A 15,959-nucleotide genomic window follows, 5' to 3' on the forward strand; every position below is an offset into this window, starting at 1 on the left:
TGAGTATTTGCCTTCAAAATTTATTGACATGGTTCCCCACAAGGGCTACAGTCAAAAAATCACTCCAATGTGTTTATTCAGAGAGAAAGTGTGTGGGCCTGAGTGACTCACTGCTTTCCACGTCCCAGAGCTGCTCCGGGAGGGGCTGGAGGCCCCTGCGTCAGCTACAGGAACCTTATCCCGGCTCCAAACTGGACACCATCACATATCCTAAAAACGAAAAGAGCAGAAAATCAACACCGAGGTCTGCTCTGCCTGCTGCCAGTCACAGTTCCCTATGCAGGCTCCACGCACAGGCAGTGCCGGGCACCAGCAGGAGCCCTCTGCGGACTCAGCCCTGGTGAGGTGCAGCCTCGCTGCCCTGCTGTCCCAGAGGCCCTGCTCCCCTCCCTCCAGGCTGACCTCACCTGCCAGTCCCTGCTGCGTCGCCTTTGCTGCCTAAGACCAGCCTTTGGAGAACGGAAGAAAGGAGAGAGGTGGGGACATAAACACCCTCATCACCCCCTTCTCACCTCCCTCATGTTCCCCCAATCCTGACCTAAGCGGCAGAAAGAGAAAGAAGGACCTAGGAGGAAAGTATTTATGACTAAAACCTTAGGGGAAAAGAAACTTTGTGTTTATTTCTAAGGCTACCAGGCAAGGGAAAGTTATGAGGTGCCTTCTGTGCAGAGCAGTGACAACAGATATGTCCTGGCTGGAAGCAAGGGAAAGGCTGTGGCAGGGCCCCTGGCAAAGCACAGGCCACAGGGAGCATAGGGAGGATGGGGAGGGCAGGAAGGGACAGGGGGAAGACGGAGAGAGCACGGGGCAGACAGGACGTGGGGCCCCCCCACACCCTAGAAAGGCAGGTGCCAGAGGCTTATGGCGACAGCAGCCCGGCAGCACCGCAGCACTTCACCCCGAGCACTTCTCGGAGCCTGCTCCTGATGCAGGAAAGGAAGGATGTGTGGAGGTCACACTGGTCACAGCACCTGCTACAAGCTGATGCTCCGCAGGTTTATTCCAGCCTGCCAGCAGACCACAGAGCCCATTTTCGGATGAGCAAGTAGGATGAGCAGCGACGTGCTGGTCACACAGCAGCACGAGCAGGGCAGACCCTGGACCCAGGTGCAGGAGCCCCCCCAGGCCCTGCTGCCTCGGCCACCACAGAGGACACGGGGCTGCGGGGCTCCCTGTTTCCAGGAACAGGTGCCCTGGCCGCAGCCCAGTACCTATGTTCCTGAGAGCCCACCGTGAGGCTGGTGCACAGCCAGGCTGAGGACGTGGTGTGGAGGGTGGGCTCCCATGCTGGCCTGCGCGTGCTCAGGGGCAGGACCAGTGCTGCACAGGGACAAAGGGGCCTAACCCAGGGGCCTAAATGCCGAGAGGCATACACCCAAGGGAAACCGACACTCTGAATCCCAGGTAGAGGCTGACAGTGCATTTGTGAAACGTATGTTTGCACTGTGGACAATTCTAGAAAAACCGGCGATCTGAATGGCTCCTTCATTCAGAGGGAAGTTGCTGTTTCTATTGTAACACCTGTGCCCTCATCCCATCTCAGGACTTTTGAGCAGGGAAATGGGCAGAAAGCTTTTTTACTTCAGCCTCTGAGGAGGGAACACGCCATCTGACCTACCAAGAGATCAGGACAGACAATAGTTACTACTGCCGCCAAGCTTCTGCAGGGTCCAGGTTGCTTGTTGCCACCTCCCGGCAGGGACGGCGGCTGTCCCAGTGTGACCTAGGCTGCACCAGTGCCCCTAAAAGGCAAATGTCTGCGCTCGACACCGTGACTGCATCTGAGTAACTTAATTCTGTTCGGAACTAAATGATCTGTCTTTATACTTAATACAATCAGGTCTGTAAAAGTGGCCTATGCCTATGTTCACTATTAGAAAAATGCCTGAAAATAACTACAAGATAAAAAATAAGTTAAGCCCTTGGCTTACATAATTCAGCAACAAGCAGGCATTCCAATGAAGGCTCGTTTACTGGAACTATGAACAGATTAAACAACTTCACAAGCACAGATTTATGTTCACATATAAACATGTCACAGAAAAATGCCCACTACACACACTCAGAACAGCACTGCAGTTATGCAGGCAATGCCAGGCGCCTCTGGGACAGCCTCACCACGATGTCCATCTTTCTGTTGTCTGTGTCCATGTTCGTGTGACTCAACCCAGTAGCACCTCACAAAGGGTCCCCTGTATCTCCCCAAACCCCCTCTTACTGATGCAGTCATGGGCCAGGCCTGGCTGCGTGCCTCCAGCCCACCCTTAGTCACCCCCCTGCCCATACTCCGCCTGCCTCCCACTCAGCACCACCACCCGGGCTGCCATGGGGGTCACATCGGGAGACAGGCACCCCCCCCCCCCCCGCTAAGCCCTCAGGGCCCCTCCCATGGTCCCCCAAGGTCAGGAACAATGTGTCTTCAACATGCCCCACCCCCCACCCCGTGATCACCCAGAACACCAGGTGTTGGCCCTGCCCAGGGAATCCAGCAGCGAACGAGCAGGGAAGGGCCCCGACTCAAACACCCTGGCCTGTGCCTGAAGGGAAACGGCCAGACGGCTGGAAAGCAGGAACAGGCGGGAGACAGGAGGAGCAGGGCGCAGGCGCTCCAGCCGGCGGCCGAGCGCCTCCCCACAGGTCCCTCCACGCCTGGGAAAGTGCGCGGGGGCGCCCAGCCGCTCCGCCCCGCCGCACGCGGCCCCAGCTGTCCTGTGGCCTGGCCTGCGCTCCCCGGAAGTCTCCAGCTGTCCTTCCCGGAGCTTGAGCTCAGGTACCCCCCCTCCCTAGCCGGCCCGCCTCATCCATCGCTGGCTCTCCAGGGATGCGCTCAGTAGGGCTCGGAGGGACAGAACGCTGTGCCAGAAGTCAGCTCTGGAATAAAACCTAGCAAACATTTCAAAAATGTTTCCATTTTTGTAAAGATCTGAAATCCTAAGAGTGCCTGTATTAACTGGGGTGGAGGACAGGATCTGTGGATGATTTGCACACACATAATTCTCCAGCCTGTTAGTTGCCTGATTTTAGAAATGAAGATCAAATTCTAGCAACATTGCTCAACTTCATAAAATTCCAATTCTGACGATGAAGCTTCAAACAAAGCCACACTGAGTAAAGGTGAGTCCCACACCCTAGGGCAGCAGCCAGGGTCAGAGGAGCTTCCTTACGGTCTGGTCTTTAAAAAGCATGCGAAAGGCAGTCTTCTTCTTCCAGAAGAAACCACATTTGAAATGAATCTCTGAAAGACATCCTTCAAATTTAACCCGAGAGAGGCTCCGCTGGCAGGTGAACATAAGCGTCCTCTGCAGACCTTGAGGAAAGATAAACGCAACAGGGCTGCGGGGGCGGCGGTGCTAACCCTCGGACCACAGCGACACCCGGTGGCCTCGCCCAGCACTGCAGCCACACGAGACTGGCCTCGCCCAGCACGGGCCCTGGAGGACAGGGGGACGGGAGGCCCAGAGCTGCTGCCGGTGCCCCAAGTCACGTAACCAGGGAGTGACAGCGCAGCGGCTACGAGCTCAGAGGCAGCGCGAGGGCAGCATTTGATCTGTCACCACAGTGAAATGGACAACAAGCTATGGCTGAAAACCCACACACACTTCTGGGTTTCCTTGTAAGACAAGGTATTTATAAGATATTTACTTGCATAATTAGGACTGACACTATATAAACACAGTTAATATACACCGAATGATCGTCATGGAAACGGCCTATGTGCTGAGACAAGGAAGCGTGTGCAGAATTAGTCTGAATAGAAAGATCCACCAAGGAGATAAGCCAGGAAGAGAGATGACTTTATACTTGAGGTGCAGAAAACCCCACGTGGGGATAGAGGAGCAACGGTCTCCACATCCAGGCCCTCAGAGGGTGGAGGTGCAGGTGGGGGTGCCCTGGTTTGCTAGTTTTGGGTGCTGAGGAAGAAGCACAAGCTCTGGCCTGGCCAGGCCTGGCTCTGCTGCTGACCAGTGTCCTCATCCGGCGCAGGGAGTGCCACCCTCCACCTCAGGGCGCAGCTGCGAGGCTTATGCAATAAAATCCAGTGCTTTGCCTGGCATCTCACACAAGCTAAATGATTGCCTTCTGTCCCCAAACATCATACCTGCTCTGAGTCTCAGAGGAGACATGGAGTGGTCAGACCCTCCCGACGGCCCAAGCTGGCTGGTCCACAAGCGTCGGCCTCCCCAGGGGAGCGCATCAGACACGCAGCATTGTGGCCCCGCCCAGACCCAAGGGGCACCTGCCTGACCCAGGTCCCGGGGCTCAGAGGCACTTTGCAATCTGAGAAGCGCAGGCTTGGTGGCTTTGCCACCTACAGCTGACTTCCTCCCAGGCTTGTCACCCGAACCTGCGCTGCTCTTGCAGGGATTCAATTAGCACCTGCTTGTTAGGCCGGAGAGCCTCTGGGGGCAACAGGCTTTGCAGAAAGCAACCTGCAAACTAGCCTTATTTAACCAAGACTAAAGGTTTGGGGAATGTTTGTTAAGAAGTTATCTAATGCACAGATCTTGCTCTAGGAAGAAAATGCCCATTTTCTCACATTTCACTATCTCTTGAGATCAGGACAGTACATCCCACCTATGGCATGTCACACACCCAGTCGGCCAAGCGGCGCCCCACAGTGACAAAGCAGAGCAAGGAGACAGTCTCCTCAGGGGCACTGCTCTCTCCGCGAAGGGGCCGCAGTGCAGATGCCAGCAGCAACCACAGGAAAGCCACCCAACAACCACTGCCAAGACATGCTCTCACTGCCTCCAGCACATTAATCCCCTTAGACCTCAGCCAGCTGCTACCATTTAGCACCCACATTCTGGACTTGAAAGTGGAGACCCAGAGAGGTTAAGTAACTCATACTGGGTCACACAGCCACAGAGCAGCCAGGCTGGACTCCAAGCCTGGGCAGCCGGGCCCTAGCACACACTCAGCCTGTGCGCCCAACCCTTCCCAGCTCTGGCTCTGAGCGGAAAACAGGCAAGGGCGGAGGTGATGAAGTCATCAGAGCGGCTGCTGTGGTGAGGGCGCTGGGAGGAGGGGCAGCCAGGAGCAGCCTTCATGGGAGGGAAGAAGAGCAGAGGCCACCAAGCCAAGCACGAGAGGGCCCGGGTGGCAGCTGGCCCCACCTCAGCACCGTGCTCCCTAAGCCTGCTCACGTGGCTGCCCTTCAGAAAGCACACCCACTACACTGAAAAGCAGGGAGGGCAGCGCTTGTCCTTAAACTAGGACAAACTACAGCTTCATGCTGGAAACTGGCCACGACTTAGCACCACCATTTGGTGGCCACTAAGTGTAGAAAGATTTCTGAAGAGAAAAATAGAGCCTCGAGTGCTGAATATATAAGCATGAAAGTAAAGAGACAATATATAAACACTGTGTTATGGGGGAGTGTCTGTGTTCCTCCAGAATTTGTATGTTAAAGCCCTAGCCCCCCGTGTGATGGTACTGGGAGATGGGCCCTCTGGGAGGCAGTCGGAGTAGATGAGGTCATGAACGTGGGGCCCCTGTGGTGGGACTGGTGCCCCTGCAAGAAAAGGCACCAGAGAGACCCTGCTTGCTCTCTCTCCCCCATATGAGGACACAGAAAGGTGGTGTTGGGCTGCTCTCACCAGGAACAGAATCAGTTAGAACCTGGATCTTGCACTTTTCAGCCTCTGGAACCAAGAGACAAAGAAGTCTGTATTTTTTTATAGTAGCCCGAGCTGACTAGTTCATACTATGACGACAGCAGTTCTGGATCTCCTAAAATTTATACATGTATACCAAACAATATGAGAACAGAGTTAATTTCTGTAACAGCAAATGGCCTTATACCATCTCCATTCATGTAATACTTGGCAAGCTTTACTATTTAGTGGAAAAGGCCAAGATAGCAGGTCCCTTGGCCTTCACAGGAGAGCTCTGGGGAACCAGCCTCTGCAGCCAGGAGCAAAGACTTGCCCACTCCAACCTCTAGAGCTCCTGGCCTGCAAAGTCACCTGCCGGAAAGACCTCATTGAATTTTCAGAGGCATGATCAACAATGCCTCGTCAATCCCTCCAGCCAGGCCTGTGGAGGAGCACCCAATACTTGGCAACAGGACGTGCCAACAGTGTGAGGTAGGGGACGGAAACACACATTTTTCCTCCAAACTAGGTGGAGAAAACTCAGTGTAGAAAAATACATGTGTTTTCATTCTTTTGCTATTCAATTTCTTTCTATCTTCACTCTTGGAGGCCACTGATGAAATGACTATGTCCAAACAGAAGTTCTACAAAGTGCAGTGCAACTGTGGAGAAGAGCTCCTAGTACCTACCTGTCACCTGTCTGTACACCCATGGGCACGCAGTAATTAAGTTCCAGCCGTGCGATGTTGCCAAGCCGGAGGACGATCCCGGCACCGTAAGACCAGCGGATGCACTCGGCCAGCTTACGAATATGGGCTTTGGGGCCCTCCCCTGGAGAGAGGAAAGGAGGTGTGACCAGCAGCGTATGGCCCTCACACAAGTCTGCCTCAGACAAGCCCTGGCTCTCTCCCTTGCTGTGTGGCCTTTGGTAGGTAAGGCCAGGCCTGGATATTCGAGAAGCAGGCATGAAGAGAGGGCCTGGGACCATACTTACTGTCCCAGAAGCAGCCAAGCGTTCTCAATTGTCTGGCCCTGACACATTCTGTTCCCTCCGCCGAGCATGGCATTCCCAACCTGACCGCCCAGGCAGCCCTAGTCCCAGCTTCTGTTTGAGGGCCTCGTCCACTATGAAGCATTCCAGATGCCTCTTCACATCCCCCTAAGCTGGAGAAGGCTGCTGTGGGTCTCCCCCAGCCCTGAGCTCCTTCAGGAAGGGACAATTCGCCCTCAGCTCTGTGGCCAGGATGACTGGCACAGAGCAGGTCCTCAAGAAATATTTGCTTAAGTAAATGAATCGATCTTTCCTTGCAAGACAGCATTTGATGACAATTTTGCATGCATGTTTCATTCATTCAACCAACCTTATTCCAGGCACTGTATCAGGTGTTATGGGGATTGTTAGTAAGGCACAGTCCTTCAATGGAAAGACTATGTTATCTAAAAAGATAGACACCTACTTGGCTACTGTGCTTTTAAACACAAAGTCAACAGTATACCCTAGCTATTTCTAAAGAGTCCAATTTTTACCATAGTTGAGGTTGCAGAGGTTTCCTGCATTGAGAAAAAAGTGTGTTCTGAAAAGTTCTCCAAAGCCACCCTGGCCCGGCCGGAAAGGTAATGGCGTGTACAGGTGCAGTCCGCCGGCCCAGTACGCTTCTCCACCCAGGTAGTCTCCTAATAAAGGAAGCGTGCAAAACCAGAGTCTCACAAACTTAAAATCACATTTACACCCCATAACTTATACAAGCAAGGTGTATAACACTAATACCCAATGTTGGCCTCATTGTAAATAATCTTACTTTTGATTTTGTAATATGCTTTAACAGAAAAAAAAAAAAAAACGTTTGTGTAGTTTAGAAAGGGCTGAAATCAGAAATTTACCGTATCTGTAAAATTTACAGAAATCACTTTTTCCACAACTACAAATTACCAGATCACCTCCACCTGGCAAATGAGTTTACAAAAATTTCAAGACCACACCAGAGACAAAATGCAGAATATGTCTCTGCAGTTTTTGAAAATGGATGTACATGTCTACTGCTCACTGTATAAGGAAACAGAGTCCCAGCTCAATGTCTACAGAGAGAGGCTCATTTTTAAAGGCTCCTGACTCATGGGGTTTTTTGGACAATGGTTATTTTTGCCAAAATTCAAGACTATAGATTGAGAGTATACATATGCATTCTTTCTAAAAATGCTAACTACTCCATTTTAACTACAAATGGCCATAACAGTAAAGTGACAAAATGCAAAAATAAAAAAACCCTAGGGTGTTTAGATTCTGTTGCAAAATATTATTTGTAAAGTATCATAGTACCCATTAATACAAAATGACAGGCCATGAAAAAGAAAAATGGGTTATCTCCCAGATTAACCTCAGGGTATGAAATGCTTATTCACTTCAGGGCTCAACCATCTCAATCCCTTTAATAGTGAAGTTCGAGAGGAAACAAACGGAAAAATAGGTCAATCGTGTTTACTTTTGTTTCCCAGCAACTGCCCGTCTCTTAAGTATTTTATTCTGACCATAAAAACTGTAGAAAATCTGATAAATATGGGGAAGTAGGAAAAAAAAAAGGAAAATCTTCTGTAATGTCTACAATTCAGAGATAACAAGCTACCCTCCTGGTGTCTTTCCTCCAGTGAATTATAATGAATAATTAAATAAGAAAATAAAATGTGAGTCATTTTATATATACATTATTCAGTGCTGCTTTCGTTTAATATATTGTAAGCACTTTTCTCTAATACTTTATATTCTTAGAAAATGTGATTTTGATGTCTGAATAATCACATATGTGCACCATATTATAATTAGTTATTCTTTATCTGTTGTCACCCTGGTGTCTAATTTCTTAATAATGGACATTTACCTGTGATACATTTCCTTGCAGACACATTTAAAACCCTGTCTTGAAGTATAATATGCAAAGAGAAAAGTACACACATCTATGCGTCCAGCACAGTGAGTCTCTGTATGGAACACCCCTCCACAGTGAGCACCCGGCTGAGGAACAGATGCACGCTGTCCCACGGAAGGCCGTGTTCTCTCTTCTGAGCACCGCCCCCAGCCCGCACCAAGGGCAGCCACTTCCCTGCCACCCAACAGCACGGACCGCTCTAGCCTTCTCCACACCTTACACAGATGGACTCATACAGTACAATCCTCTGGGTGTGGCTTTTTTTTTGCACGTTTGAGGGTCACTCATGCCATCATTCAGCCAGTCTTTAATTTGTTCATCCCCATTGCTGTATGATATTCCACAGAGTGAAGACACCACTATTTGCCCATTTTATTGTTGATAGGCATCTGGGTTTCCACTTTCAGTTTGGAGCTGTTATTAATAGTCCTTGTACCCATATATATCATAGGCTCGATACATGCTGCCAAACTGTTTTCATGAAGGTATAGAAATTTATATTCCTGCCTGTAGAATCTTACCAATGGCCTATCTGACAGGTGATTAAATGGAAAATCATTGTTTTAATTTTCAGGCAAGTGGAAAACTACTCAATTTTCACATAATCCCTACATAAACCTCGCTTATAATAAAGAACAAAACTCTCCATAAATTATGTAACTTTTCTAAAAAATAAGGACACACTATTAAAGCATTAAAAGCAAGTGAAAAGAATGTATATCTTGTACAAACACTTAGGCACAAGGTAGTCATTATTTACAATAATATAAAATGGCAACAAAGATGTCAAGTTAAGAAAAATAGGGAAGAATATTTTATAATGAAATAATATGTATCCATTTAAACGGTATTTTTGAAGTTTTTAATATGTGGAGCTACCTTGGATATAATGTCAAGTGTTAAAGAGGGTTCCAGGAAACAAATTTTCACACACTGCTAGAGAGAATATGATTGAGACAAGTTTTCTAGATCAACACAAAGCCTTAAAAATATCTATAATCCTCTGATCTTGCAATTCCATGTCTAGAACTTTATAATAAAACTTAAAGATGAGCACAAAAATTGCTATGTTATTAACTGACACTGTTTTATAATTGTAAGAGAAAATAGTCTAAATGTCCAAAACTTGAGATTTGGTTTTAAAAGATAATAGTATGGCAATAAGATGAACTATGCAGCCATTAAAAATGGTAGTTTTCTTCTCCCGATTCACTGCTGTTGGAATGCAAAATGGTACAGCCATTTTAGAAGACAGTCTGGCAATTTCTTAACAAAGCTGAACATTTTATCTTACGATCCAGCAATTGCACTACTTGGTATTTACCCAAAGAGCTGAAGCCTTATTTCCAAACAAAAACCTGCACCTGAAGGCTTGTAACAGCCTTACTCATAATTGCCAAAAATGGGACGTACTGCAAGTAAGATGTCTCTCAGGTGAAGGGAGAAGCAAATCATGGTACAGTCATACATGGAATATTATAAGTGATAAAAAGTATGAGCAATCAAGCTATAAAGAGACATGGAAGAACTTTAAATGCATGGTGCTTAGGTCAAAGAGGCCAGTCTGAAAAGGGTATATACTGTATAGGATTCCATCTCTGTGACATTCTGGAAAAGGCAAAACTATGAAGACAGATCAGTGGCTGCCGGGAATGGGGAGCAGGGGATGAAAGAGTAGGTGGAGCAGGTTGGATATTTATGGTGGTAAAACTTCTGTATAATCCTACAATTGTGGGTACATACCATCATGCATTTTTCAAACCTATGGTTCTATACAACATACAGTGAAGCCTATGTGATCTGTGGGATTTCGTAATAACACATCAATATTGGCTCATCAATTGTTAACAAGTGTACAACACTAATGCAAAATGTTAATAACAGAGGACAGCAGGATGCTGTGGGAACATACAAGGGAACTCTCTAATTCTGCTCAATTTTTCTTTAAACCTAAAACTGTTCTCAAAAATAGTCTTTTAATTTTTAAAATTATGTCCTTAAGATGAAATAAGTGGCCATCAAAGACTTATCCTTATAAAAATCCTTTACATATACTGTTTTTGAGGAATGATAGAGAAATAGGTTTAAACACAGTATATAAACAAAACACAAGCATAAAGATATGCACGTCTGAACAACAAAACACTCACGTGTGTGACTGCCAGGTAATGGGATTACAGGTCATTGTCATGGACTTTTTGGATATATTTTCTCATTTTCTACAATTCCCTCACAATTCCGTTTCCGTACATGCTATCTGATAGATTCTGTGTAAGGTGCTAATTGCATGGTGGTGAAATGTAAACATCTATCATTGTGGTGATGTACACAAACAACTACATGTTTAAAAAAATGAGATGTGTGACCTTAATTTCGATTGGGTGGTACTGTGGGGAATGACAGACCTTCACTTTGTGGTCCAACGCTGTGCATGCTGAACCCTCGCACGCTTGTTGGTCCTCCGAGGTAAAACCTAGAAAGAATGGCAGATGTCAGAGAGGCAACGGGTGAAAATCTACATAACAATGAAAGCACACAAAGCATACAGGTTAGGCTCACATTCAGCACTGGGCCACTGGTGACCTCACGGGGCAAAGGATTGGGAGGTTTAGGGATCAAGAAGAGAGGCACAGGAGCATAGCCAATTCCATAAAAATCTAAAATCTAAACTAACATGTCAAACTTCTGGGGATGCAGGTGAGATACAAGGCACAAATGAAGACCCCTCTTTTAGAAGAGGGAGGGGATGGACCGTCCATCACAAAGGATTTATCTGCTGTCTGTAAGAACTCATTAGGCAGCTCCTTTTCCAAATAGCCTCCTACAAGCTCCGAATGCAAATTTTTAAAAAGCAGGATACAAATTATGTAATAGTATGATCCCAATTTTATAAAAAGAGGAAAATACTAGAAGCAAATAGACCAAAACAGAATTATTCTAATTTAAAATATTTTTGTATTTTCTACACTGAATTTTAATTAGAAAAGTGTTATGATTTTAAAAAATGATTTCCTCTTGTATTCCTTATGGAACTGGGTTATCACACTCTTTTAAATTATATCTGAATAAAACGAAAAGCATGAATTAAGAATGACTTAGAAAGCCCATCCACTTTCTATAAAATCTAACCACTTACTTGAACTCTATTTCAGATCACGGTAACTACTAAGTAACAAATTATATCGACAAGAGAAGCTGTGAATCATCTTCCCTATACGGAAATCAGCCACAGAAGCTACAACCAGGCAGGCGATGCCCCCACAGCCTCCTGCTGGCCTACAGATGTCACATCTGACTGCGAAGAGTCCCCACGGGGTTGAAACAGCACACAGGGGACAGGGCACTGTTTCTCTGACTTCCTGCCAAACAGCAAACTACATTTATTTTTAAGAAATCATAAATCACACCATTGTTTTCAAAGAATTAATATGATCCAGGAAGCACAGAAAATGAAGAGATTCTCCCTCCCCTACCCCTCCGTGTGCCCACTGCAACCCCATCTCCAGAGCTGACTATTGTCCCGGGCTGCCAGCAGTCTTTCCAGATCCTTGGCGCTATACATGCAAACACATACATGCACCCGGGAGCTCTGCCTATAATTGGAGCAATCAGTGAAACATGCTTATATGCAAACTTAACATAGGGACATCTATCTCATTCTTTGTAATAATTAGTCTCTTTAGAACGGTTTTATTTGAATCCAGTCATTTCCCTACCAGTGGTTTTAGAATTTTTGCTATTATGAACAATGCTACAATGGACATCCTTGTACATAAATCTCTGTACACTTATAAATGTATTTCTGTAAATTAGACTCATGGAGGTGAAACTGTTAGGTCCCAGGGTTTAGAAATTTAAAACTTTTATACTTCCAAACTGCCACCTAAAAAGGCTGAACCAGTTTAAACTAAAACAACCTCTTCACTAATGAACAGTTAGAGTTTCTTACCCTCAAGAACTAATATTAGTATTTCAAAGCAAGAAGTACATACAGTTTAACTGCTATAAGCTTTCTAAAAAGCAGGCTCCGGCAATCTTCTTTATGAGTTTTAAAAATGTCCATATTCTTTCAAGACAATAATTTCACATATAGGAATGTCTCCTCAGAAAAGGAACCAAAGTTCATTTTATTTACAAAGTTTTATTCTTTGGTGTTACTTATATGCAAATAATGAAATATTAAAATACTGCTTATGGAAAATTTCTCATGACTTGGTGGTTTACTCTTTTTACTAAGTTTAACTTTTTAAAAGGCAGGGAGGACACAAAACTGTACCCAAAATACAGCCTATCAACAATCTATGTAGATATGAATGTGTATGTACACACACATACATATAAACACACATCCACAAAAAATAAACTAAAAGGAAAGTCCCAGAAGTGAACACTGCTTATCTCTGAGCAGCACTGCCTACTTCACGTGTGTTTTTGTATTTCTGCAACGTGTATAAGTGTCTTCGTTCATACTCAAAAAACTTTTAATATAATAAAGTTAATTCCCTCCCTCAACAAAAATGCAAAAAATACTAAGTATGAGATGTTCTAGGTATTCTGAAATTACCTTAAACATAAAAACTAAAGTAAAATGTGAAGCAGCTGCTCTCCTAAATAAACTTCTCTAAGATATCTTACAAGAAACCAACCAAAACAAGCCAAAGGCACACATGCAAACTGCCCACTCACTTATCAATACTTACCTATCAGCAATACTTGATGGTCTATCGCCAATAGGCACCAACATTCCACCCCAGAGAGATGCTGAGAAAACCTATTGAAATACAAACAAACGATCATTTTCTTCCAGTGTTTCTTTCATCCCAACGAGCAGTAGCAGACAGAAGGCGCGTGCAGCCCTGGTCTCTGGCCACGTGCCAGTGGGGGACCTCAGTGGCGGGTGGAAGGGCCACGAGAACACCTAGCTTGTGCAGTGGAAGAGCTACAAAACATCTTGTGAGTACTTGTAGTACTGGCAACTTTAAATTTCAAATAAAGACACGTTGAAGATAAGCAAAAGACCAAGCCCAAACCCAGGCAGGGTGTTGGGTACAGCATCCATTCCGACACAGGGCAGCTCCCTCCACGGCCTGACGGAGGGAAACTGTTCTGCTCAGGCTCTGGCTTGACCTCAAAACATAGGAGGTGAATGAAGGCAGAGGTTACAGTTCCCATATAGGAACGCGAAGGACACACAGCTTCTACTCCAAGCCTTGCAGACAGAGCTCTCTAACGGGCCAAGGGCAGTGACCGAAGGATCCTATCCTCACACCCACAGAATCCACCCACCACCACCTTTAACCAGCACGAGGCTCTCTGGGCCCACCCACCCAGGCCTCACCCCGCAGCCCACCACATCTCCAGAGCGTGCCCCGTGCTTCTGCCCCTCTGTCCTCTGACCTGCACACTCCTGCCCTGCAAAGCTGCACAGATGCCTCTTTTTTGGAAGGACTACTGATGGACACCGGGACAGGGGGTGGGCAGAGCAAACCAAGCTAAACACTCAATTCTGATAAATTCAACCAGTTGTTCAACATTTAGGAACCACCACCTTTGAGCCCAGCATCGTGACTGACGCTACAGGATAAACTGAGGGGCCGGAGCTCGGAGTGCCCTCGGGGAGCTGCCCTCACCAGACTCACACCACTCTGGTGGGAGCACTGACGGGAACCACAGGGCAGGCGCGCCCTTGGAGGAACGTTGAGAGTGACCCGAGTAGGTCTGGCAGGGTCTGCAAGGCTTCCATGGCCTTGACTCCACTGTGAGCAGGACAGAAAGGGAGCGCCTCTGCTGCCCTACCGTCACGTCTGTCTGGGAGCAGGCCTAACCGGGGCCAACACTAGAGCTGATCATCCCCCTGTGGTAATCCCACTGTGGCTGATGTCCCTGCCGACCTCATGACCACGAGAGCCCATCTCCCAGTCACCCCCACCAACTCCACCTTTCCAGCCTGCCCCCTTAGCACCAACTCCCCAATTCTTCAACTCCAGCAGGACCCACACCCCGAGCCCTCTTCCCCATCCTCTCACATGCCCTCTGTACCCAGCTGAAACTCCGTGGCCCACCCCGGACACTCACCAGCTATGTGTACCTCACCTGTGTCCCTCGCCTGGCGACACCGCAGGCCCGGCTCAGTCCACCTGCCCGTGCCTGGCTGTGCAGCGGGAGATGCCCCTTCAGGCAGGGGGCTCCTTGCACACCTGGCCGTACTGCCTCCCAGGCCCTCAGAGCTGCCTGGCAATGCCCTGCCTTTCCCTACCAGCCACCCCGCTCGCCCTGATGTGAGTTCATGCCTGGCCCTCTCCCCAGCTGCCCACTCCCTCTCTGCAGGTCTCCGTCCGAGCTGAGAACACAAAGCCCCAGGAGAGACTCCAGGGGCTCCCCCATCACCCTGCCCACTTCCACCGCTACGCACGCTACCTCCTGGCTGGTTTCTGTAGAGCCACCCGCCACGCTCCCTCCAGGCCGGACCTCCTCTGCTTCGGTCCAGGGTGTCAGCCAGAGGCCTCTCCCTCGGGTCCGATGTCCGCCCCGCCTGCTGCTCCCCCCACTCCTCACTCTGCCCGGCCTCGGCCGCCCCCTGGCTCACCCCGGGACATGCTGTTGTGCCTTTCCGAACAGCCTAAGGCCGGCCCCCTCACTCTGTTCTGGACTGTGTGGAGATGTGGCTCATCAAAGACGCCTTCCCTGACTATCTTGAATAAGGCAGCACCTCTTCGGTCACTTCCTATCCTTTTACTGTTTTATTGGTTTTTGTAACACACACCACCACCTGCTAAATGAAATATACATGTATTTGCTGGTGGGCCTTCCTTTACTAGGATGCAAGAGCAGGAACTATGTTTCATTTACTGAGCTATTTGTAGGACCCAGACAGTGCCTGGCAGCTGGGATATATGTGGTGGAAAGGTGGGTGGATGGACGGGTAGGGGGATGATGGGCAACACCCAGAGACACACACAGGAAGATAAGCATAGGGGAGGAGCCCACTTTGGTCTGGGAGGCTGGAGGAGCCTGCAGGAGACATGCCTGAACCTCAGTATTGAAGGCAGGGAGCAGGAGGCCAGGTGAGCAGCTGAAAACAGAGATTTATAGCTGGGGTACAAAGCCTAAATGCATGGAAGCAAAAGAGGACCCAGTCCTTTGGGGAACAAGGAGGTTAGCAGCACCAAGGCACAGGGAGAAGTGGCCAGAGGTGAGATCAAAGTCTGCACGCACCCTGCCGAGAGCACACACTTCATGCAGGAGACTGATACTGTAAGGCCTCACTTCATGAAGACCAGCATGTCTGAGGGGTGGAAAAGGGGAGGGAGGAGGGTGTGGGGGAGGGGCAGAGGCTCATCAGAAATGGCATCAATGCCACAGTGAGGAGGGCAGCAGGCACTGGAGCAACCCTGGGTGGGTAGAAGAGATGGACTGGCGCTCAGTGGCTTTGAGGGGAGGC

General features: G+C 48.1%; 1 protein-coding gene across 1 annotated transcript in view; it reads right to left on the bottom strand.

The window, feature by feature from the left end:
- Positions 1–15,959, bottom strand: part of SAMM50 (SAMM50 sorting and assembly machinery component) — a 44,050-nt gene continuing 28,091 nt past the window's right edge. The window contains exons 11-15 of the mRNA XM_036931406.2: positions 13,219–13,289; positions 10,924–10,991; positions 7,125–7,271; positions 6,287–6,428; positions 1–210 (exon numbers count right to left, since the gene is read on the bottom strand). Of these exons, the coding sequence (XP_036787301.1) occupies positions 165–210; positions 6,287–6,428; positions 7,125–7,271; positions 10,924–10,991; positions 13,219–13,289 (474 nt within the window). The 3' untranslated portion in view covers positions 1–164. The remainder of the gene's footprint in view (positions 211–6,286; positions 6,429–7,124; positions 7,272–10,923; positions 10,992–13,218; positions 13,290–15,959) is intronic.

The sequence above is a fragment of the Manis pentadactyla genome, chromosome 10 (genome assembly GCF_030020395.1).
Source record: "Manis pentadactyla isolate mManPen7 chromosome 10, mManPen7.hap1, whole genome shotgun sequence".
In the NCBI taxonomy this organism is placed as follows: domain Eukaryota; kingdom Metazoa; phylum Chordata; class Mammalia; order Pholidota; family Manidae; genus Manis; species Manis pentadactyla.